Source organism: Plecotus auritus (genome assembly GCF_963455305.1).
Source record: "Plecotus auritus genome assembly, chromosome: 2".
Classification (NCBI taxonomy): Eukaryota; Metazoa; Chordata; class Mammalia; order Chiroptera; family Vespertilionidae; genus Plecotus; species Plecotus auritus.
This window is the reverse complement of record NC_137771.1, coordinates 219,820,186-219,843,342: the sequence shown is the minus strand read 5'-3', so window position 1 is coordinate 219,843,342 and position 23,157 is coordinate 219,820,186. Positions and strand designations below refer to the sequence as shown.

Genomic DNA, 23,157 nt, shown 5'->3' with positions numbered 1-23,157 from the left:
TGGGTGAATTGGTAAGTAGGAGTGAGTAAATATGTGTGTGAGTGGGTGGTTGCATGTGTGTGAGTGCATGTGTGAGTGGGTACATGTGTGAGTGGGTTCGTGTGTGGGGGTATGTGCATGTGAGTGAGTAGGTGAGCATATGCAAGTAGGTGGATGAGTGTGAGTGAGTGGATGAGCATGTGTAAATGGGTGCATGGGTGGCAGGTGGGTGAAGGAAGGAGATAGGCCCTCTGACTTAGCATAGAAGCCAGGTCAAAATGCTACCCCTTAAAAGGAGCTAATGATTTTTGCTCTCTGATCTTAATTTTTTTTATAACTTTCATGTCATCATACAGTGTCAAGATGGTTATTTTGTTTGAATTATCAGAGGAAATAATTGGCCCCTTAATCTGTTGTGAGTTGAAAGTTGCCTGGTACCATCTCAGTCATGGCAGCTGCTTCTTAATATAAATTTTATACTTGAGGTGACTAGATTAACATGCAGTTGTAATGCTTCTCAGCTTCCCTCAGAGGTAACATCTAGAATACAGTAGTGGGGATATCAGAACCAGGACGTTGACACCAATACAGACAAGACAGAACATTCCATCTCCACTGGGCCCCCATGCTGCCCTTTCATAGCCACAAGCATTTTGTTCTGTCCATACCTCCTCCTCAGCCCCTGACAACCACTAATCTGTTCTCCATTTCTATAATTTTCTCATTCGAAGAAAGGTATATAAGTAACCTTTGGGGTTTGACTTTTTCTCTTGTCCTAATTCTCTGGAGATTTACCCCGGTTGTTGAGTGCATAAATAATTTGTTCCATTTTATGGCTGAGTGGTGTTCCATTGTGGAAAACAGCCCCCCTCCAACGCTCTGGGCCATATGGTCACAAGTCTCCCGGCCCTCCACGACCTAACCCATAACCTCCCACGGTCTGCAACCCCCCTCTGCCAGCTCACTGCCCCTTCCCAATTCCTTTCTCAAGAAGAAAAACAGGCCCTGGGTACCAGGTCACTTGGTTGTGTGGTTCTTGGTTCCTGTTTGGCAGACTACCGGAATTCCTAACAGACAGTAGGAAAAACACTGGGGTAGGAATTAGGACCAGTGGTTCCCCAGTGTAGCTTTCCTCAAGAGAAATCTGGATAACCTCAAAATACTGCTTCCAGGCAACCTGGGTCTCCTGGATCAGGCCCTAAGGGGCAGCACACCCCATCCAGGTGACTCCGATGCCTAGGCCTCCCTACTGTATCATTGCAGGATGGCGAAGTGAGCACTGGAGTACAAGGTGTGCACTGGGTCACCAGGTGGGCACTGCACAACCAGATGAGACACTGGGCCACCAGGGGAGCACTAGGATACAAGGTGGAGCAGGGCCTCCTTTCCTAGACTGGAATCTCGCAGCTGTGCTGTCATCCTAGGATAGGACACCTGCATGACTGCTGCCCTGGAAGCAGTTCTGGAAAGTAGGGGTGACAGTCCTTCTCAGAGCTTCCCCCAAGAGCCCTCACAGTCCCCACATGCTGCTGCCTGAGGATTCATCCTGTGACTAACTCCCAGAGGGTTTCACATGGGTGAGGAGGGAGGTCCTCCCATGGTAGCCCTGCTCTGTGGACCTACCTCCTGTTCTTCTGGCTCCTGTATCTCCTGTCACTGTTACCATGATTATTTCTTTTCTCTTCTCTTCTCTTCTCTTCTCTTCTTTTCTTTTCTTTTCTTCCCTCCCTCCCTCCCTCCCTCCCTCCCTCCCTCCCTCCCTCCCTCTTTCTTTCTTCCTTCCTTCCTTCCTTCCTTCCTTCCTTCCTTCCTTCCTTCCTTCCTTCCTTCCTTCCTCCCTCCCTCCCTCCCTCCCTCCCTCCCTCCTTCCTTTCTTCCTTTCTTTCTTTCTTTCTTTCTTTTTTCTCTTTGTTCCCATAATGGTTTCTTAACAGGCCCATCCTGTTTATCTTTGTAGGACAGCACAGTGCCTGCAGCTAAGTAATTGCCAAGGAAATACTGTTGAATTAACAAAGTTATTAATTACCAATTACAGGCAGTCCTCGGGTTACAACAGGACTCGACGTACATCGTTTCGTGGTACATCGCCATCTCCCATTTCTTTATAAAAAAAAAAAAGTTCTGTGATTTTGACATATGTACATATGTGCTTTATGTTTTTTATTACTTATTTACAAGTAAAGGTCAGGAATTGTTATTTTTCTTTTAAATTTTTTTTACTGTTTCACTTCATTACTGCTGTGTATGTGCTCCATGTGAGTGACGTAGGTGCTTATGTAAGTGGGAAAATCGCATTACATCGCACTGTAGGAACAGATCTCCGACGTAACCCAAGCACCTACTGTACCTATGAGGCAAATATCAGTCTGCTTCTTGCATTTATGTGTTCCTGGAGGAAAAAGCTGGGGTGAGAAAAGCCAGTTTAGGCTCAGGACCTGGTTTTTGATGCCCATCTCCTATGCCTCATCTGGTCAGGCTGTGCCACACTGGGGTGGGCTGTGTTACAGTGGGACTGGCTGTGCCATATCCGGGCAGGGTTTGTGGCTCCACCGAGCTTCCCAGGAGGGGCCATCAGCAAGCATTCTCCGGTGTCTTTCCCCTTACAAGTGCCTCCTCGGCAGCAGAATTTTCCTGTGCAGTGGCTGGGTGTTTGGCATCACGTGCCCTCTCTCACCGCCTCCTAAATGCAGTTTCAGCTATGTCACAGACCCACCCATTGAAGCTGACTTCTTAAATCCATCAAGAGTTTTAAGTGAAATTTAAATGAATTATATACATGTGATGGTTATAAGGTTTGTATGTCACATAGGTAAAATTTAAGTGTGTGACAGTAACAGTGCAGGCGAGAGCAGAAGTGGAAGCAGACTGCTATGAGGTTCTTGTACTCCATGTAAAGTGACCAGTACCACTGGACATTGTCCTGTAATAAGTTAAACCCTAAAGCAACAACTGTGATAACAAAACAGAGGGTTGTAACTAATAAGTGGATAAAAGAGGTAAAGTGGCATCATAAAATGGGTGCATTTAATCCAAAAGATGACAGAGGGGAATAAAAAACAATAGAAATGAGGGACAAAGACCAGATAGTAAAAATAGAAAACAAATAAAATGATCAGTTTAAACTCAGCCATATTAGCAATCACTGCAAATAGTCAGAAATTGTCAAATAAGATAAAAAGAAAAGCAGTGTATGCTGCCTATAAAAAACTCACTTAAATACACAAAGTTAAAAATAAAAGATGGAAGAAGATCGACCATGCTAACACTAATCAAAAGAAGGCTGGTGCAGCTATGTTAATAACACAAAGTAAATTTCCAGCCAAGAATATTACCAAAGATAAAAATGATCTTTCATGATAAAGGAGTTAGTACATTGACAGAACATGACAATGCCAAACATTATTATGCTAAGGATGGAGCTTAAAAATACAGTGAACGAATAGGAGAAACAGACAGATCCACAATTATAGCAGAGATTTCAACACCACTCTCTCAGTATTTGATAGAATAAGCAGACAGAAAATCACAAGATAATGGCAAACTTGGACAGTATTACCATCCAGCCGCTCTAATTGATATTTTAGAACTTTACACCCTTAACACAAGAACACACATTGACTAAGATGAGCCACACTCTGGTCCATAAGCAAGTCTCTATAAATTTAAACTACCTCAAGGATTACAAAATATGTTCTCTAACCATAATAGAATTAAATTAGAGATCAAAAAAAGAAAGATATCCCGAAATCCCCAAGTATTTGAAAACTCAATAACACTTCCAAATATTTCATGAATCAAAAAAGGAATCAAGAGGGAAGTATTTTGAAATGGGTGAATAAAAAGCACAAATATAAAATTTGTGGGATGCAGCTGAAGCCATATGTAGAGAGAAATTAATAGAACTAAACACCTTTATTAAGCAAGAAGTAAGGTTTTTTTTAATTTTTTTATTGTTTAAAGTATTGCATATATTAGTACATATATAAGAAGTAACATATAAGAAATAAGATTTTAAATTGATGCCATCAGCTTCTTCCTTAAGAAACTGGAAAAAAATATGAATATGTTAAACTCTGTATCATGTGTCAGGATTTGCTAATGAATGGAATGGGGGCAGAGAAGGGAAGTACTGTGGTTGTGGAGGTTCAGGTCTGAACAGTTGGATGGCAGGAGTGCTGAAACAGGGGAGACAGACAACTGAGGAGCCTGGGGTGGGTCAGGGGCCGAATGTGAGTATCTCTTAGGGATTGTGGTGGTGTGGGAGTTGGGTACGAGTGTGTTCAGGGCTGAGGCACATCTATAGATGGTGTCAGCACAACATGGTGTTTACTGAATGGGCTTCCTCTGATAGGCAAGTGCAAATGGACAAGAAGGGGAGGGCTCCTCCCAGCCCTTAAAGGGGGTCAGGCCTGCTTCTCTTCCTCCAATTATATGAATTTAAAATATATTAAATCCCCAGCAATAAAGAGAAAAGGAGGGCTCCTCATTGGTGAGAGAAATCTGCTGATTTGTGGAATACCCTTCTGACTTTTTGGGGTGACTGTGACCACAGGAGTCCAACTGCTGCTTCCCCTTGATTCCCCAACTTGCTCCTGTGTGTGTTCCCAGGTAGCAGTGGCCTCTGAGGTGGGAGCAAGCCCCAGACACTCTCAGGGTTGCCTGGAATGAGCAGATGTCCAGGGGCCTGGCAGGACAGCCAGGATGACTCCATGCCTACCAAGAGGCCCATGATCCTGGGGAAGCCACCTGTCCCGTGCTACTCTCTGGCTGGCTCTACTCGCCAGCTGGCTCAAGGTGGGTTCTTCAGGGTCAAGGTTACTCAGTCACAGGTGACCCTAACGACTACTCTGGACTGCTTTTTGTTCCCACCAGTCTGCAGAGAGCACTGTGACACGCCCTTTTGACATGTGATGAAGGCTCTGGCCTCTGCAGCAGCTCGCTGGCCTGTGTCTGATGGCAGTTGACAGCCTACAGCACTCCTGGCACTCACTGACCCACTTTCTCCACCATGGGCTGGAAACGTTTACATAACAGATGGCCAGGGGGGCCTGCTGTCCCCCTGACACAGGAGGAGGTGTTTCTAATTAAAAAGGAAGCGGGCGCCCCTGCCTGGCACCACGAGATTCAGTTTAGGGGTGCTGGGAGCTCAGCCTTACACATACTGGAGTCCAAAGGGCTTGCTGCAGGGCGCCTCTGTAGGAAGGAGTGCTTTTATCTGATACCACACCAGTCACTGCAGCTAGAGCCTCCTCTCCTCCCGAGGGTCACATGCACTGCGCTGTTCACAAGAACTCTCTGGGTCACAGAAAGGGTCTCTATCTGTGTTCCTCCATTCGCAGCCAGGAGCTACAGGAGACTGTTTACTTAACACTTAAATGTGGCCAGTGAATCTTTATGTTAACTATAAATAGCCACATATGGCTAGTGGCTACTGTACTAGATAGAGGATATTCATATGGAAGGATGATTTTATTAAAATTCTCTTGCTATATATTATACCTTCATGTTAAAATCCTTGCTATTTAAATATTCTGATTATGAATAATTAGAACTAATAGTTGGAGTGTCTTGAAGTTGCCTGTAAATATATTTTTAAATGTGAGTGCTTAGTAATGCAGAAATAGAATTAGAAACTGTCATTTTGCCCATGCCCGTGACTGCCCTTTGCAGGAGTCCCCTACATATCACATAGGTGATGTTATGTACTTTGATTCTGTGCTTTATTTTTGTGTTTTCCTTTTAGCATATTTTTAGCAGAAATATTTTGACAAGAAAAAAATTTTTTGCCTCATAAAAACCTCTAAGTTTAAAGGAAAAGCTTGCTTTTTTAACCTGTAGTCTCTCTTGTGAGTGGACAAAGCCTCTCATCTTTATAAGTTACATCACAGGGCCAATGTCCGGACAGCCTGCAGGTGCATGGGGACACATTCAGGTTTCACAGCACTGTTGTTCTTGAAGGATTCAGGCAGCCATGAAGGCAATGTGACACTGTCATTAGTGAAGGGACTAAATGTGGGGTAATGTGTGAGGAGCTCTCGCAGAAACAGCCCTTGGTTCCTTTCAGGGCTTCCAAAGCCTCATCCTTCATTGTCCTGGCACACTCTCAGGTATGCACCTGGGCAGGTGGCAGCTCCTGAAGGCCCATCATACTCTCCTGCAGAATCGGCCCAGGGTCCCTCCTGGCCCTCTAGTGGAACCCCTGGGCCCTGGCCTGCACCATGGTTCACCCAGAATCTTCCCCCAGCCAGTCCTTCCTTCCTTTCTGTCCAACAAAGACACTCTGCTGTCAACTCTCTAAAGCCCCCATCCCCTGATCCTTCACCTGCCTGCGTTCCCCAAGACCAGTAGGGTCCCTTGCTCCTATGGGGGCCACTCGTGCCCACATTTCCTCTTCTTTCTACAGGACCCCCATGACCCTGTGATGTTTCTGTACCCACATGCCCCCTAACCTGTGCACCCTGCAATATCCCTATATATACCACCCACACCCTGTCATGTTCTTGCGCACCCAGGCAGGTGGCTCTTCACCCTTCCCGCCCTCCCCCTCTTTGTGCACTGCACAGACAGGGGCCCAGAGAATGCCTACTGAAACTCCCACCACTCACTTATGAACCCTGCCCTCAGAGTGAAGTAGCACCTCCCAGCCCTAGAATCAGGGTCTGGTATGCCCCAGCCATGCCCCAGTATCTGGGTTGTGCATGCCTGGTTCTCCCAGACCAAGCATGTCAAACTTGTGGCCCACGGGCCACATGCGGCCCACAAAGAATATTTTTGCGGCCCAGCCAATATAACAGTATGTAAGAAACATTTTCATAAAAATTTTGTAACTTAATTGTTACACTATCCTGTTATACATAATTATTAATAATGAACTACAATGTTCACTAATGACTGATTTCTATAATCGTGTTGCATTCATTTTCCTTATGTGCTGGCGCACCATTTCTCTCCACTAATACTAGCAGCGAATATTTTAGCAGCCGATTGCCATGTCATTAGTCTTTTACTGACCTGTTTGGTGTGTGCAACAGGAAATATTTTGCTTTCAGAGAACAAGAAAAATAGGTTTATTTGCGTTACGCTTATTAATTTGTGCAGTTATTCAGTGCCTGGTAAGTTAATGTTAAGAAAAAATAATAATTTTTATTAAAATGTTCCATTATTTTATGTTAACAATTTGTTTCAGTCCTTTGTATTCAGCATGTCTCTTGAAATAAACCTATGTTTCTATGAAAATTGAAGCTTTTGTTTTTTTGCGACCCACATAAACTTAAACCTTGTTTATTTGGCCCGTGTTAGCCTTTGAGTTTGACATGCTTGGCCTAGACCTCTCCCTGTCTGATCTGAGAGTCCTCTCCAGCCCTCACCTAACCTTGTTTTAAATCCTTGCTGGTGCCTGTCTTGTGAGGCTGCTCCTGAGTGGGTGAGGGTGACCTGTCCTCAGAATCCAGCCCAGAGGAGGACCCGATCCTCCACGAGAAGGGGCTGAAGCCAGGACCCCCATGTAGCTGGGTGTGGGGCTCAGGGCACTGCTTAGTCATTGTCCTCCATCAATCACCCATTCAGGCCAAGCCCCAAGGGCCTGAGCACCAGCAGACAGTCTTGGGGGCACATTGTACTCCTCCCTCCAGTACTCTAGGCCCACTGCCTGAAATCACTCCTTGCCTGTAATTTATGAAGTAGAGCCTTCACTTTGCCTCGTGAGCTAAGCGCTGAGCCAGCCATCTGCAGAAAGTATACGGCAAACAGACCAATGATATGGGGGTTTAAAGCATTTTCTGAAAACTTATAAAGGGTGACACTTAGCTATTTGGAAATTTAATTGATATAGACTAAATCCACTTTATAAGTGAGAATTACCAAGGAATCTTGGCTCTAGATGCCAAAGACACACCACTACCTGAACTTCCCTGACTTTTTAAGGGTGAAGGGTATCTCAGTGGGAGGCTGGGGATCCTGGCACCAATGTGAAGGAAATGGGCAGAACTAACCTCACAGCAGAGGAGGCACTCACGGGATGCACATGAGGGCATCAGTGCTTACTGGGGACCCTGCTTCCTCTTCCATCCAGCATGTAAGAGGGCTGTTCCTTTGTTACAGAGGGAAACTGAGGTCAGAGGGCAGTTACTGAGCAGTGGGGCTGGATCTGTTGCTGGAGGGCTTTCCTGAGGCCCATCCCCCCACTGCCCTGTACCCCATGCCCCAGCAGGTCATTCCACAATGTTCTGGGAAGCCTTTCCCCGAGCCTCTGCCTCTCACCAGCAGCCTCCTGCCCCTCCAGAGGCCGGAACATCCTCCAGTGCGTTGGCGGTTGATGTTCTCAGTTAGCAGCAGCTGTGCCTTCTCTTTCCAGGTGACACCATCTGGGCCCCATCTATCCTTCCTCTCGACACCCTTGGCACCTTAAGCTACCATCCCCAGACGCATTTTGGGAGAAAGATGGAGTCCAAGGTCTCAGAAGGTGGCCTGAACGTGACCCTGACAATCCGCCTGTTGATGCATGGAAAGGTACAGAAGCACAAGCCCTGCCTTTGTCACTCTCCTCAGAAGGAAGGAAGCAAACCAGATGGGAGGAAGGGAGGTCTTGCCCAGAGCTGGGGCCTTTGCTTTGTATTATGCTTTTAAAAAGTCTAAGCAATCTCAGACTTACAGAGCAGGAGCAGTCCAACCTAAAGTACGCTTCTCCTGGGCCCATTTGAAACTAATAAGTTGCTCAGGTGACATCCTATCCCCAAGTACTTCAGTGTGTATTTCCTACATGCACGGGCATTCTCCTCCTTACCACCTGCACCATCAAGTCAGGACAGTAATGCTGACCACAGACTTCATTCATGATCCTAATCATCTCAGCACTGCTCTTCCTAACAGGGCACTCTGAAGTGTCCTCCCACTCCATGTCCTTGTCATGTCTCCAGCCTCTTTTAACCTGAAGGACTTGCCCTGGTCTGTCTTGGCTTTTCACCTTTGAATGTTTCTGTCCAGTTCTTTTGTAGAATGTCCCTCACATTGGCTTTTTCTGATGTCAGGAAAGTCACCGAAGCTTTCCTACCAGGTGGCCTAGATTTCAGGGTATCTCCCATTACCAATCACCTAGTTAGAGAGATACCTGCCAGGTGTCTCCCACTGATAGGTAGATGCTTTGTAGATAACCTTATTTGTCAGCAAGCTTTCAGTGCATCCACTTATTCATGTCTGCATGGATTCAGGGTTTGTTGTTTTATTCTATTCCCTGTTCTATCACTATTTATTTTGATACTCATATTGTCCATGACTTGGCCAATGGGGGTCCCTCCAGACTGGCTCTTATGTCCCTTTGATGTGGCCCATCATTTTTATGCCTGGCTTCTGGCTCAAAACGCTGCTTGTGTTTCATCTGGTGCTTTCCCTGCCTCAGTCCTGGAATCAGCCATTTCTCCAAAGAAGCCTGACTTCTTTGAGGGGAGGACTGTGTTCGAGGCCCAGATCAGGGCATGTGATGTGATCATCACCCTTGGTCTGTCATTGGTCCCAGACAGAGCTGGAAAACATACATGTGTGTCTATGTATGAATGTGTGTATGTACATGTGTGAATATTATATTATCATACACATCTGCATATTTATTTACATATTGATCTCTAGATTTTGGGCCCCAGTATTTTATACCCTCAATTCCAGTCCAATGGCACAGGATCCATTCTAGCTCCTCCGCTGTCCCATATTTGTGCCTTGAGAAGCCTGACTCTCAGGGGGCTGGCAGAGGCTCTGGCCTCATGCCTGTGGCTCTGCCCACCCAAGATTTTCAGGAGGGAAGGTGCTCACACTGAGAGCGTCCCTTTCTGTGATGGAGAGATGACCACCAGCCTTTCCTTCCCTTGACTGGGCTGGCATTTGGTCAAGGCTGTGGAAGCTGGGTGTGCACCATGGCAGGCAGTCTGTGGGGTCAGTTATATGGCCCCACCTCCAGCTGCAGCCACCACAACAAGCACCAAACCCTGCCCATGGGAGGTGAGGTCCCTGAGCAACCACCAGAGGAGTCACTACTTCGTACCCAGTTGCCTTTTGCTGCCTCATCCCCACTGCATACCCCCTCCCCATGGCCCGGCGAAACGTTGTAATTGCTGAGGACTTCGTTGTGATAAGAACAATGAGTTTTATTTTGAAAGATGTTGTTCTCTGTGGCTAGAAGCGAACTGACCCTGCTTCCATGAGATGCACAGTAGCACCATGTGGGTCTGTTCTAGGCAGAGAGATACGGGATGAGCAGGCTTGGCCGGGACCATGTGTCGAACTGTCACAGGCTCCAGTCTTTAGCACTGTGGTGGCGAGTTCAAGGGTGTCTTTGAATGTTCTATCTTTTTAAAAAGTCAAGTAGCAAAGGCAGTGCTTATTTTTCTTTATATCACAAAATCAAGGGAGATTTTATTTTTCATCCATTTCTTGCAGGGTTTCCTTGCTGCCTTAAGTGCATAGGTGTGCTTTCCAACTTGTTTAGCTGGAAAGCAGCTGGCCATTCTCTGCTTGGCTGTCTGTCAGTCAGAAGCACCAGTGGTGGTCAGATGGGCGTAGAGGGACCCTCTAGACATAGGGCCTGAAAGCCTTTTCATGACCACCTAAATGTCCCTTCCTCATGCATAGCAGTATCTGTCACATGTGACCTTTCTCCTTCTGCTATATGACATCAGCTTTTTGTGATTTTTTTTCTACAGGAAGTTGGAAGCATCATCGGGAAGGTAATTATTAAGTAAACTCTCTGCCTCTGTGGGGGTTTCTATGCTTGGGGCGGAGGGGGGTTGTCCCCAGGGCAGCAGCTTCTCCATGCAGTGAGGATCCCAGGAGAATCCCAAGACTCTCACTCTCAAGCTGAACCACTATGAAGCTGGTCTGAGAACAGCCCCACCTCTTGCCACCCTGATAGCCAGACCTTCCTCCCGGGTGTAAGAGCTCAGTAAGAATTCCTTTACTTCCATTCATTACAGTGGTCACCTGCCTCTGTGAGTGGTAGTGAGTCTCTTTGCATTTCCATTCCAAAACCGAAGAAACATTCCTGGGGAAAAGTCAGAACTTATTTGGAGCCTGTGCTTGTAGGAGAGGTCAGGATTGAGGCACTGCCCTCCTGTTGGTCCCATTTTTGAACACCTCAGGACCCCTGTTTCCTAAGTGGTCCCTTTGCAGTGGGGGCACCTCCAATGCTCAAAGTCCAGCTCTTTCTATATGTACCTCAGGGTGTCTCCCCATCCCCACACCCATGGACCTGGTCCTGCTTTGCCTGTGATGAAGATGGGGATGGCTGTGACCTGGGTGTATCCCATCTCCACTCCATGAAGCAGGTGCCCTGGCCAAGTGTGGTGCCCAGTCAGGTCCCTGGGTCTCAGCCCATCTGCCCACAGAGCCTCGTGCCCCTGGGTGAGCAGCTGGGTTTCCTCCTCTGTGGGCTCACGAGCCAGATGTGCCAAGGGCTCAGTAAATTACATGTGTCAGGCTCTGGACGGCACCCGTAGGGAGCCCTGCTTTCTGAGGACCTGCTGCCCTCTTGCTCCGGGGCATACTCTTGACACTTTATGTAGCTGCACCAAATTCTACGTTTGCCTGTAGTGGACCCCTGAGTGACTTTTCTTCCTTTTGTCTAAATCTTTCTTCCAGAAAGGAGAAACTGTGAAAAAGATGCGTGAAGAGGTAAGTTTGCGTGCATTGGCTGCATCCTGTCTCCAATAGGCCGGAGGGCCACAGCAGACACTGCACTAGATGAGGGGCACACAACAGCTCAGAGGCCCCTGCCCTCAACACCCACACCCCCCGCGGTTCCCACAGGAGCTGCCATGGGCACAGTGCATCCTTACTGGTCACTTGAGTCCTTTCTCTAATTAAAATCTCACTGTAGAGGGAAGAACTGGAGAGAATTTTACTGTTTTGTTGTTTTTTTTAATAAATCTTTATTGTTCAGATTATTACACGTGTTCCTCTTTTTTTTTTCCCCATAGCTCCCCTCCACCTGATTCCCCACCCCAACCCATGCTCTTACCCCCCACCACTGTCTTCATCCATAGGTGTAAGATTTTTGTCCAATCTCTTCCCGCACCCCTCCCACCCCCTTCCCTCTGAGAATTGTCAGTCCACTCCATTTCTATGTCCCTGATTCTATTATATTCACCAGTCCATTCTGTTCTTCAGATTTTTTATTCACTTGATTTTTAGATTCACTTGTTGGTAGGTTTGTATTTGATGTCATTTTGTTGTTCATAATTTTTATCTTTACCTTTTTCTTCTTCTTCCTCTTCTTAAAGAATACCCTTCAGCATTTCATGTAATCCTGGTTTGGTGGTGATGAACTCCTTTAGCTTTTTCTTATCTGTGAAGCTCTTTATCTGACCTTCAACTCTGAATGATAGCTTTGCTGGGTAGAGTAATCTTGGTTGTAGGTTCTTGCTGTTCATCACTTTGAATATTTCTTGCCACTCCCTTCTGGCCTGCATAGTTTCTGCCGAGAAATCAGCTGACAGTCGTATGGGTGCTCCCTTGTAGGTAATTAACTATTTTTCTCTTGCTGCTTTCAAGATTCTCTCTTTGTCTTTTGCCCTTGGCATTTTAATTATGATGTGTCTTGGTGTGGTCCTCTTTGGATTCCTCTTGTACGGGGTTCTGTGCACTTCCTGAACTTGTAAGTCTATTTCTTTCACCAGGTAGGGAAAGTTTTCTGTCATTATTTCTTCTAATAGGTTTTCAATATTTTGCTCTCTATCTTCTTCTGGCACCCCAAAAATTCGGATGTTGGTACGCTTAAAGTTGTCCCAGAGGCTCCTTACACTATCTTCATATTTTTGGATTCTTTTTTCTTTTTGTTTTTCTGGTTGGGTGTTTTTTGTTTTCTCATATTTCAGATCTTTGGTTTGATTTTTGGGGTACGTTGATCTACAGTTGAGTTTCTGTATATTCTTTATTTTAGACAGTGTATGCTTAATTTCTGACTGGTCCTTTTCCATTTTTTTGGCATTCTCATTAAGGTCCTTGAAGGTCTCACTAAGCTCCTCGGAGGTCTCATCAAGTTTCTCGGTTGTTTTTAGAAGATTCTTGAGTAACCTTATAAATGTAGTTCTGAACTCTATGTTGTCCAGTAGTTTGCTTTCCTCCATTTCTTTCATTCGTGACATGTTTCTTTGTCTCCGCATTTTGTTGCTTCCCTGTGTTGATGGAGTGTCTTTGTGTGGTAGGTGATCTATAGGGGCCAGTAGCTCAGCCTCCCCAATCACCTGAGGTGGATGCTCTTGGTACACCCCTTTGTGGGCTGAGTGCAAAGTCTTGGTGTAGTTAAGCCTTGATTGCTGTTGGTACACTGGGAGGAATTGACCTCCAGGCCAGTTGGCTGTGAGGACCCGCTGTGTCTATAATGGAAGAACTGCTGCGCTGGAGACACGCTTATGGTGCAGGACTTGTTTCAATGGGGCTTTGGTGCTCACTGAGTCTGCCTCTTGAATGTGTCACTTATGGATGTGAGGAGTTGAAATATGGTGTCTCACACTGACCACTAGGTACACTGGCTTCTGGATCTTCAATGGGGTGCAGGTCAGCTACTGTCTGAGGCCACCCAGCAGGAGCTACAGCGAGAACTACAGTTTTCTCCTCTTTGCTTGGGGTTTGGAGGTTTTGGAGCTGTCTGACCCGGGCTGCAAGTTTGCTAGGTTAAGCTGCTATAGGGCAGGCCATTCATATGCTAAAGCCGCTGCTTGGAGCTTGGGTGGGTTTGTAGATTGTGCGGGGTGGGGTCTCAGGGCGTCACTAGGCTAGGGCGTGGCTGCCAGTAAGCCGGCTCTGCCCCAGCACAGTAAACAATTATTCCTGCGTGCAGCCCTGCAAGCAAGCCTCCCTCACTTTCTGACCCAATGGCAGACAGTCCAGCTTCTCCCTGTAGGAGTTTGGGTCCCCCATGTCTCCCCAGAAACTGGAGTTCTGAGTAATCGATAGCTTGTCTCCCTTCCGGTTGAAAAAAGCAGCGCTCCCAGTCGCCTGTCACCAGCCCGATTTGTGCGCCTCGACCTCAGCTTTTCAACGCTTGTGCACCTCTCAATGCTGTTTTCTCTTTCCTTCTAGTTGTAGAACTTCCACTCAGCCAGCTTTCCCGTGGTTCTGGGTGATAGACGTTTTGTCTTTTAGTTGTAGTTTTGAAATTGTTGTGCAAGGCAGCAGTTTAGGTATTTACCTACGCCGCCATCTTGGATCCTCTCTGGGAATTTTACTGTTTTGTGCTGAGCTTAGCCCTTCAGGGGCCAACTGGATATGTTTGCATCAGTTATTGGAGAAGCCAACCCATTACTGGCCCCACGGCTTTAATCCAGTTTCTGAGGTTTGTTCAACTCCCTTCTAGAGTGGTGCCCGTATCAACATCTCGGAGGGAAACTGTCCAGAAAGAATCGTGACCATCACAGGCCCAACTGATGCCATCTTCAAGGCCTTCGCTATGATTGCCTATAAGTTTGAGGAGGTAAGATTCACCCGCTCGAGATAGGCAGTGGACAGGGCTGGACCCAGCTGGTTCTTGGCCACCTGTGTCAGTGAGTCACAACTTGAAGATTGTATGTATTTTTATTTTGAAATTGCCTAAAATTATTATTTTTAAAAATATATATTTTATTGATTTTTACAGAGAGGAAGGGAGAGGGATAGAGAGTTAGAAACATTGATGAGAGAGAAACATCTATCAGCTGCCTCCTGCACACCTCCTACTGGGGATGTGCCCTCAACCAAGGTACATGCCCTTGCCTGGAATTGAACCTGGGACCCTTCAATCCGCAGGCCGACGCTCTATCCACTGAGCCAAACCAGTTAGGGCTGCCTAAAATTATTTAAAGATACATTTCATGTTTTTTATTCAGAGGGTGATCAAGCTGGAGAATACATTTAGAAAAATGTGTCACCCTGTCTGTCCAAACCCCCAGGCTCTACCAGGCCCTAAGGGCAAATATCAGACCCTGAGTCTAGGCGCCCTCCGATCTGTGCCCTGCCCTGTCCAGAGCAGCATCGTGGCTGCTCTGACACATGTCTCTGTGGTCCCCTTTGTCCATCCCACCATCCTCTCCTTGGCCTTCAAGCCTCTGTAACCAGCCAGCCTGGCTGCTGTGCCCTCTTTCTGCACACTCAGCCATTTTCCAGGGTGTGTGCTCCTCCATCTAGAAGCGCATTCATCTCTACCCTGGTCCTCTTCGCCGTGGACTAGAAGCTGCTCAGGAAAGGGCCCTCACCACTGGTCTCTGCAGCCTGTGCTCCCTAACCCCCAGCTTGTCAAGGGCTCCAAGCAGAGCCTTGCTTCCACACTCTTGGTGTTCACACACAGGCTGTTAGCCAATAGTCACACCTTCCTCCATCCCCAGGACATCATCAACTCCATGAGCAACAGCCCTGCCACCAGCAAGCCTCCGGTGACGCTGAGGTTGGTGGTTCCTGCCAGCCAGTGCGGCTCCCTGATTGGCAAAGGCGGTTCCAAGATCAAGGAGATCAGGGAGGTAACAGGACCCTTCCCAGCCCGGTGGGTGCTGAGCCACTGGGTGGGTAAGGAGGTATGTGCAGAGGTGCTGGGTACTGTGAGGGAGGGGCATATGCCCCGACTGAGAATAGACAGGGGACAGAGCAGATTATAGCACCCCATCCCAGTCATGTGGCTCTGAGGCACAGAGGCCCTACACAAGGGGCTTGTGGTCTCTGCCCCAGTTTCCTGGAAGAACAGCTGGGATGAAGTTATCAGGAGCTGCAGACTCTCTAGTCACATGTTTATTCATTTCAAGGAAAGCCTAATCCCTCCCAGAAGGAGGGTGGCCATCCAATCTTCAATCTTTCAAGAACAAGAGGCCACAAATTTTATTTAAGCCCATCTAGAATCCATCTTTCTCTGTGGCCTAAAACTCCACAGAGGAGATAGAATTCCACACATTTGAAAAAAGATGACTCTCTTTTCATCTCCTGCAAATGCCTGTCTTCCAGTTAAATGCCTCCTAGGCAGTGATGCTTGCTATGCACGAGCTCTATGCTGGACAGCAGTGGGCTGAGATAACTGAGACCAGCCCACAGGGGCTCCCCAAGGGAACATGCAGAGGGCCTGCATGGAGGGGGCGACATGGGGGTAATGTATGGGTGGCTTCCCAATGCAGTGTGCCTTAGGTACACCCTCGAGAGAATCCAGGAAGTGCTACTTCGGCCCTCACTGCCTCCGCCTCCCTCTGCCATGCCCCTTCCAACATCTGGTTTCTCTAGTCCACAGGTGCCCAGGTCCAGGTGGCTGGGGACATGCTGCCCAACTCCACGGAGCGGGCAGTGACCATCTCAGGGACTCCTGACGCCATCATCCAGTGTGTCAAGCAGATCTGTGTGGTCATGCTGGAGGTACAGTTTCTGCATCCGTGCTCATGGCCGGCCTTCCTTCAGTCCAAGCTGGCTGTGGCTACTTAGTGTCGGTGGTGGCAAAGGCTTTGGTTCCTCAGGGGCCCTGAAGATTCACGAGGTCAGGGTTGTATGGGGTCTGGGTGTCAGAAATGTGTCCCAGGTCCCTGATCTAGGCCCAAGGCCATGTGAGTGGAAGCCATGCTGGGCACTGTGAGAGGGGCAGTGCTGGTGCCTGCCCCCTGTAGGGTGGGTCTGTCATCTTCACTGGGAAAGCAGGGAAGAGGACACATGGGAAGGCATGTGCCCCTCACTTTATTTCTGGAACTGGATGAAAAGTTATTAGTCCATGATGTGAGGATCCTTTAATAAAGGTTTGGGCCTTAAAAACAGTACAAGTCAGCAATGGAGACAGGTCTGCTCTGGATACAAGTTTGCACTGGAGAAGATCTGGGTCTGCACTGGAGACGGGACTGTGCTGGAGATGAGCACTGGAGGTGGAAAGGATGCTTGCTGTGGACAAAACTCCTCCCGCTGAGCTAGCTGAAGTTATCTGAGCCCCCACAAAGGGCAGGACTTAGGAAAAGCACATAAAAATGCCCAAATTGTAAAGACAGAATAGTGTACAAAGGAATTAAAAGCCAGAGTTGAGAAGCAAAGATGGTACAACTTCTTTGAAATTTTTGGGAAAAACCCTGAAATTTAAATTTCAACTAATACCCAAATGCAAGAGTCATTGAAGCAATCAATAGTTCTCTTTCTTTAAGCTAAAATGAAGTCACCCTGCCTCAAATGAAAGGTTCCAACAGTTGTGCTGGTGGCCAGGCTGCCTGGCCCCTGCTCATGGTCCCTGGGCCTGAGCATCTGCTGGAGTGACCACCTCAGCAATCTCCCATGGGAAATGAAGCCTCGCTGGCCTCTGTGGGCTTATCTCTCTTTTGTACTTGACTTGGTGTTAAAACCCATGTCTAACTCTTTAAAAAAAATTGTATAGTTTTTTCTTAAAGTATGATATTTTATGAAGTAACAATATTTTTCTAAATGTTGTTCTGAAGTTTCCACAACCATTGATCATAGTGACAGTTTGTGCTGGCCATGTTCTTTTTAGTGTCCGGCTGCTGGGACCCCAGAGGGCCACATGGACAGTGGCAACTGGCCTAGGACTCTGAGTGCTGACAGATGGCCATCTGTTAAACAGCACTGGGCACCTCAGGGTGGCAGAGTGATATGAACAGTTCCAGTATTGACACAGTCACCCACATACCTGATCAAGGGTCAGAACAGAACTGTGGTCTCCTCAGAAATCCTCCCAAGTGGCATTGCTTGTGCCACGTTCATGGTCAGACAGCCCCCGGAAGCAGGTTTGATCCTCATTGACTGTGGGGTGCTGGCACCCCCAAAGCCACGGCTGGAACTGCCCTGTCTCCTTCCTAATGACTGGAGGCTTATGTGGATGGTGAATGATGAAGCGCACGTGGCAACATGAATGATAAACATTGGGTGGAGGTAATGCCTTGTTCTTGTCGGTGTCATGAAGCTCTCGGAGATTGGGAGCAGCCCTCCTACCTGGGGAAGAAGATTCATTGCACCTGGTAACAGTTGGGTCTATTTCTAACTTAAGAGTAACTGGACAAATAGAGCAGAAGACCAGAGGATTTCCAGGCATGGCTACGGGGTAGGCCTCCCACCCTTGAAATTACCACTGGGACCCTGGGTGCGGGCAAGTTGGGTGGCACCTTGTGGAGAACTACCCACAGCTGCACTTTTCCCAGGGGGGAGCAGGACAGGGGGCTGTACTCAGCCTCTTCTCCATCAGAGGAAGTTGGTAATCAGGAATCCCAATCCAGAATCGGCAAGATGGCCTGGAAAAGCTCACAGTATCGGGATTGCAGATGCTGCCATTGATGAGGTCAGAGTGCACCATGCAGCAGGGATGATGGGCCGACCAATGGCATGAGTAGCACGATGCCCAGCTCAGGGATGGGAGCAGCAGCCAGACTGAGTCTTCTGCTTAAAGCAGTGAGAACAGTCACTCCTTCACTCTTGGTTTAGTCATGATTCTTCCACAGTGAGCCCTGAGTCCAGTCTGAGAACACAATGAACCTCAGTTTGCACAGAGAAATTTTGGGAGGCTCAATCATAACTACCAAAATACTGAATCCCAAACACCAGCTGGGGTCAGCTCACAGGTCTTCCCAACACCCCTTCCGCTTTATGGCAAGATTGTACAGCACTACCAGGGTAACACAACTGGACCAAAGTTGAACAGCACAGCCAAGGTCACACAGCATGGTCAAGGTCACACAATCTGTTCAAGGTCTCATAATGTGGCCTGGGCTGCAGAGTTGAAGCAGCTACCCACACTGCTGTCCCCACATGGCTGTGTATTTTGGGTGGAGGCACTCTGATATCACGCCCTACTAGCCAGGTTGTGGGCTGGGCCTGTATGGGCCATGGCCTCCAAAACTCCAAGCAGGGACTGGCTTTCCTGCCCCCACTCCCCCTGCCTCTGGCTGGTGGTGCCACGGACTCTGGGACTCCCGACTCAGTCACCAGGCCTGGCCTATGGCCTCTGCAACCAGGGAAGACTATCCACCAGAGGGACAAGGAGGGCCTGATTGCCTCTGACCAAGGTGTTAGATCGACTTTATCGGAATCTGGCAGAATATCATTCACCAGAAGACAAGAATCCTATATTTTTGGACACAGAATAATCTAAGGAAATTATAGCAAACCTCATCATGACTGTGGAATATTTCCTTTGGACTTGACACTTTTACAAAAATGGCTTTCACTCTGTAAAGTATATGATTGTCTAACCACTATGTTGTACACCTGAAACTAATACAGAATAATATTAAATGTGAACTATAATTGAAAAGAAAAAAAGTATGGAAAAAAAAAGGAGCAAGGGAGGTCACTTACAAAGAACTAAAAAGAAAAATGGCTTTTTTTAAAAAAAAATAGTGAAATTGGATGTTTCTAACTTTGCTGTGATGTCAACTGGACATCACCACAGGTCAAGCAAAGCCTTTGGGGCACTGGGCCTGAAGGGCCCATGGTGGAGCTATGCGCAGCCCAGCTTATTTGGGAGGATCCAAGGGAAAGGGAGAGTTTTTCTCTCAGGACAACCCCAGGCTAACATACATTTGGAGCAACAGCATCCAGGCCTGGAGGCAGCTGTCTGTTCGTCTGAACATCGTTGGGGGTCCCGCGGGCAAGGATAGGGTCACGTCTTTCCTTCTTAGCCCGTTCTCAGACCCATACTCCTCACTGTCCTACTGGGGTGATTGGTGCCCATGTGGGGTGATTGGCACCATGTGGGGCAATTAGGACAATGGTTAAGAGGAGGGAGATGACTTCCTGGAGGAAACTGGGTGGTGAGGGCAAGATTTCAAGCAGGTGCCCTCCCACTCTGGGGCATCCCCCCACCCCTCTGGCACTGCAGGCCTGGGGCACTGGGACAGGTTGGGGTACAGTGGTGGGCGGGCTCGGGAAGGAGGTCTCCCCACCCTCATGACTGCCACGCTGTGAGACTGTCTAACAATCTCTCTTCCTCTCCTGTCCCTTTTCCTAGTCCCCACCGAAAGGTGCCACCATTCCCTACCGCCCAAAGCCCGCCTCCACCCCTGTCATTTTTGCAGGTGGTCAGGTAAGAGCCGACCCGCTCGCGGCCTCCACTGCCAACCTCAGCCTTTTACTGCAGCCCCCGCCGCTGCCCGTTAGTGCACTCAGGTTTTCTCCCTTCTCACGTGCACGTCTCCTGCCCCCTGGGCTCTGGACGCAGAGCTCTCCCGGCCCACTGCCAGGCACCAGCAGTGGGCAGTGGGGTGGATGTGGGCTGCCATGTGAGAAAGACTGGGCTGCGCAGTGTCCAGCAGACAGAAAGGGCCAAGGAGGATGCCCTGTGGAGTCTGGGCCCCAGAAACATCTCCCTGACTCGGCACAATCTCACACAGTTCTGCCTGGGCTGCGCCTGCTCAAATCTAGCTCTCAGGTGTTTTTAAGCGAAGATATGAGGGCCAGGAGCATTACAGGTGACGTTTATGACTCCTGGTTGAGACAAGTAGGACTGTAAGAGCTAGGATCCTATTTTCCCCTGAAACACACATTCCCGATTTTCCACAGATGAGGGAGCACATGAGGGAGGAGTCATGCCTGTAAGGAAGGAAAAGCTGCCCAGTCAGATGAGAGCCTTCCTGATCACAGCAGGCTGTGAACGTCTGCTTCACGCACCTGTTGTTTTGGCCAGAGCCACTGTCCTCTTTGCTGTCCTGCCAAGAAGGGCTTAGAAGGCCAGGGGTCACAAATAAATTTTATGCAAGACCAGCCGTTAACTTAGTAGGCCTAGAGAGAGCTGAAGAGATGGAGCTGTGCCCAGAGATGTCTGAGCAGGAGCTTTGTCCCACTCACCTCAGGGTTGCTTGGCTCCAGTAGATGGATGGACTTTGAAAATGCCCAGCCAGAGGTGCCTGGAGGAGCTCTGCGTCCAGTCGGCAGTGATGTGTGTCGTTGTTCAAGGGAGAGTTAAGACAGACCTTATCACAGGGGATCTAGGTCAGGGGAGCATGGCCATGATGTTCTACATTATTGAAAAAGAAAGGAAAGAGGCAAATAACAGCCTTCTCTGTTTCTCTTTACTATGTAAAGGAATCTTATCTGATCTTCAGCATTGACTCATATGTTAGGTGAAGGACAGGGCATGTATTTTTACATTTTTAATAGCCTCTGAGTGATACAGTGGCTCCCGCTTGTTTCCCAGCCAACCATCCAGATACTGCCGCCCCCACGATGTCCATATTTGTGGCATCTCTTATCCGCCACCTGACTCACATTGTCTCCCAATGTCCATGGCCTTTGCCAGGAACCTTCACACTCATCCATCCTCCTACTACAGCCCCAGGTTGGAAACGGGGGCCCTGAGGCAGGGACCTAAGGACCCAAGCCTATGCCCCTCTCCTCACCAACCTTAGCTTGGTGATGGGGAGTCACAGTGGACCTTGTTCAGAAGTCTGCTTTCTTTCCCCCGACAGTTGTGGTAAGTTAGCAGGTTAGTTACCTGTGTGGTCTTGATGCTAAAGTAGGAACAAACCCATGATCACCCCTCGGTGAAGTGTGGGACTTTATTCAAAAGGGAGGCACATTGATATTAACAGGGGCCCAGGAAGACCTGGCTGGGGTGGGCTGTGGTCAGCACCTTGCCACCCATCTCATCTTCTTACCTGTAAAACAACAGCAGCAGGCCCACCTCTCAGTCACCACCATCATTGGCATCTGTCCCGAGGCTATCGCCAGGCTGTCCATCTTAACCCGGCACCTGTGCCCTTGGGACAGTCTGGTCCAGCCAGTGACCAGTCCTGGTCATCTGTGGGGGAGGGGCAAAGTCACATGAGAGTCACCACTACACTGCAGGTAATGAGGCAGAGGAACCACAGTACAGACTCAGAAATGAAGGTGTAAATGAGACCTAACGCAACAAGGGGTCCCCTCCAAATTCAGACCCTACACTGCCCACATAGGGCACACTGCAAACCTGGACTTTAGAGATGTATGGCCTGAGAATCACCCTGACTTATCTGTGTGAAGATACCCGTCCCTGCAGGTGGCCTGCCTGTGGTCATGACACGCCCCTGGAGGTCTTGGGGGTGGAGGGAGTCACAGCTTGTCCAGTGGTGCTCTGCTACAGAGAGGTAGTTCCCACTTCTCCAGCTTGTGACAGATGACACAGGTTTCATCTCAACCAAACATTTGATCTGTCTGTCTACCTCTACCTCTCTCCAGAGAGAATAGTCAGATGCACAAACAGTTTAAGCAGATCTGAAGACCACAGCCACCCAAGTGAAGGGAAGATGAGTCAGAAACTTAAGATGTCGGGGCAAAGACCTGCCCTGTCGGAACGCATGTGCAGTTCCACTCAGACATGCAGGGATACGGTGCAGCAAGTCAGGCCTGTCACCCTGCCTGCTCTGTGGGGGCAGTGTGTCCCAGGTCAGTGTATGTTTGGTGACACACTGGACCATGGCCTGATGGCACCTCCAAAAACCCTGAAAGTGAGGTGTGGATACCGTTCCTGTGGCCTCAGCACAAGCACAGGCAGCACCCCACTGCCCTTTCCCCAGGACACTTGCTCTATCTGATAAGATTCCTTTACTTCCCATGAAGTGCCAGACCAGGGCCTCTCCTCCTGTGGTCCCTGTCCAATGGCTGGCTGGTCTTTAATTCACAGCCGTGCTGTTTATGATGAAAACTCAGCAGATGAAAAAAAAAACAAAAAACACAACCATTTGGCAGAACGTTGGAAACCACCCTCAGCTGGGGGTCCATGGAAATGACTGTTGGATGGGCTTGAGGTTTCCCTCTCAGATTCACAGAGACCCATGTGAGTGGGCATCAGATGTGCATGTAGGACATGACATGGGGGCCCCAATTGGCCAGGTGCTAGAAGCCATGTCCCTCCACACCTGAGACACCCCATGCCTGTAGGAACAAGTGTGGCTGGCCTGGGGCTGGTGTGCACATTCCATGTCACCGAGGCTTAGTCTTTGGTCTTTACTCTCCCTTGACTCTGTGTGATTTGTTTTTTGACCATGAGTTTCTGGAAGCATCTTAGTTGATAAACTGTTGAGGCAGATGGGGTGGGTGGGGTCTCTATCTGTCAGGGGGGGTTGTGTAGGGAACAGGTGGGAGAGGCTTCAAGGCCTCACACTCGCTGTGGCTGGTCCAGTCACTGTCTTGAAGGCTAGTGAAACTGTGAAACCAAACGAGGCCTTGGGACCCATCCTGGTCCCCTGGGAGCTATGCCATGAGTGTGCTACCTTTCAAGTCAGAATAGCC

The 23,157-nt window shown here is 48.4% G+C and overlaps 1 protein-coding gene across 32 annotated transcripts in view; it reads left to right on the top strand.

The window, feature by feature from the left end:
• The window catches only part of PCBP3 (poly(rC) binding protein 3), a 216,993-nt gene that overhangs the window by 173,315 nt on the left and 20,521 nt on the right, over window positions 1–23,157 (top strand). For 11 of the 32 annotated variants that reach the window (XM_080658000.1, XM_080657997.1, XM_080657999.1 and 8 more), the window contains 7 exons: window positions 8,333–8,487; window positions 10,668–10,691; window positions 11,602–11,634; window positions 14,318–14,434; window positions 15,321–15,452; window positions 16,198–16,326; window positions 19,901–19,975. In XM_080658000.1, the coding sequence (XP_080514126.1) occupies window positions 8,333–8,487; window positions 10,668–10,691; window positions 11,602–11,634; window positions 14,318–14,434; window positions 15,321–15,452; window positions 16,198–16,326; window positions 19,901–19,975 (665 nt within the window). Of the gene's footprint in view, window positions 1–4,587; window positions 4,774–8,332; window positions 8,488–10,667; window positions 10,692–11,601; window positions 11,635–14,317; window positions 14,435–15,320; window positions 15,453–16,197; window positions 16,327–19,900; window positions 20,045–23,157 lie in introns of all 32 variants that reach the window. The other 21 variants (XM_080657981.1, XM_080657986.1, XM_080657992.1 and 18 more) reach the window with 3 other exon arrangements.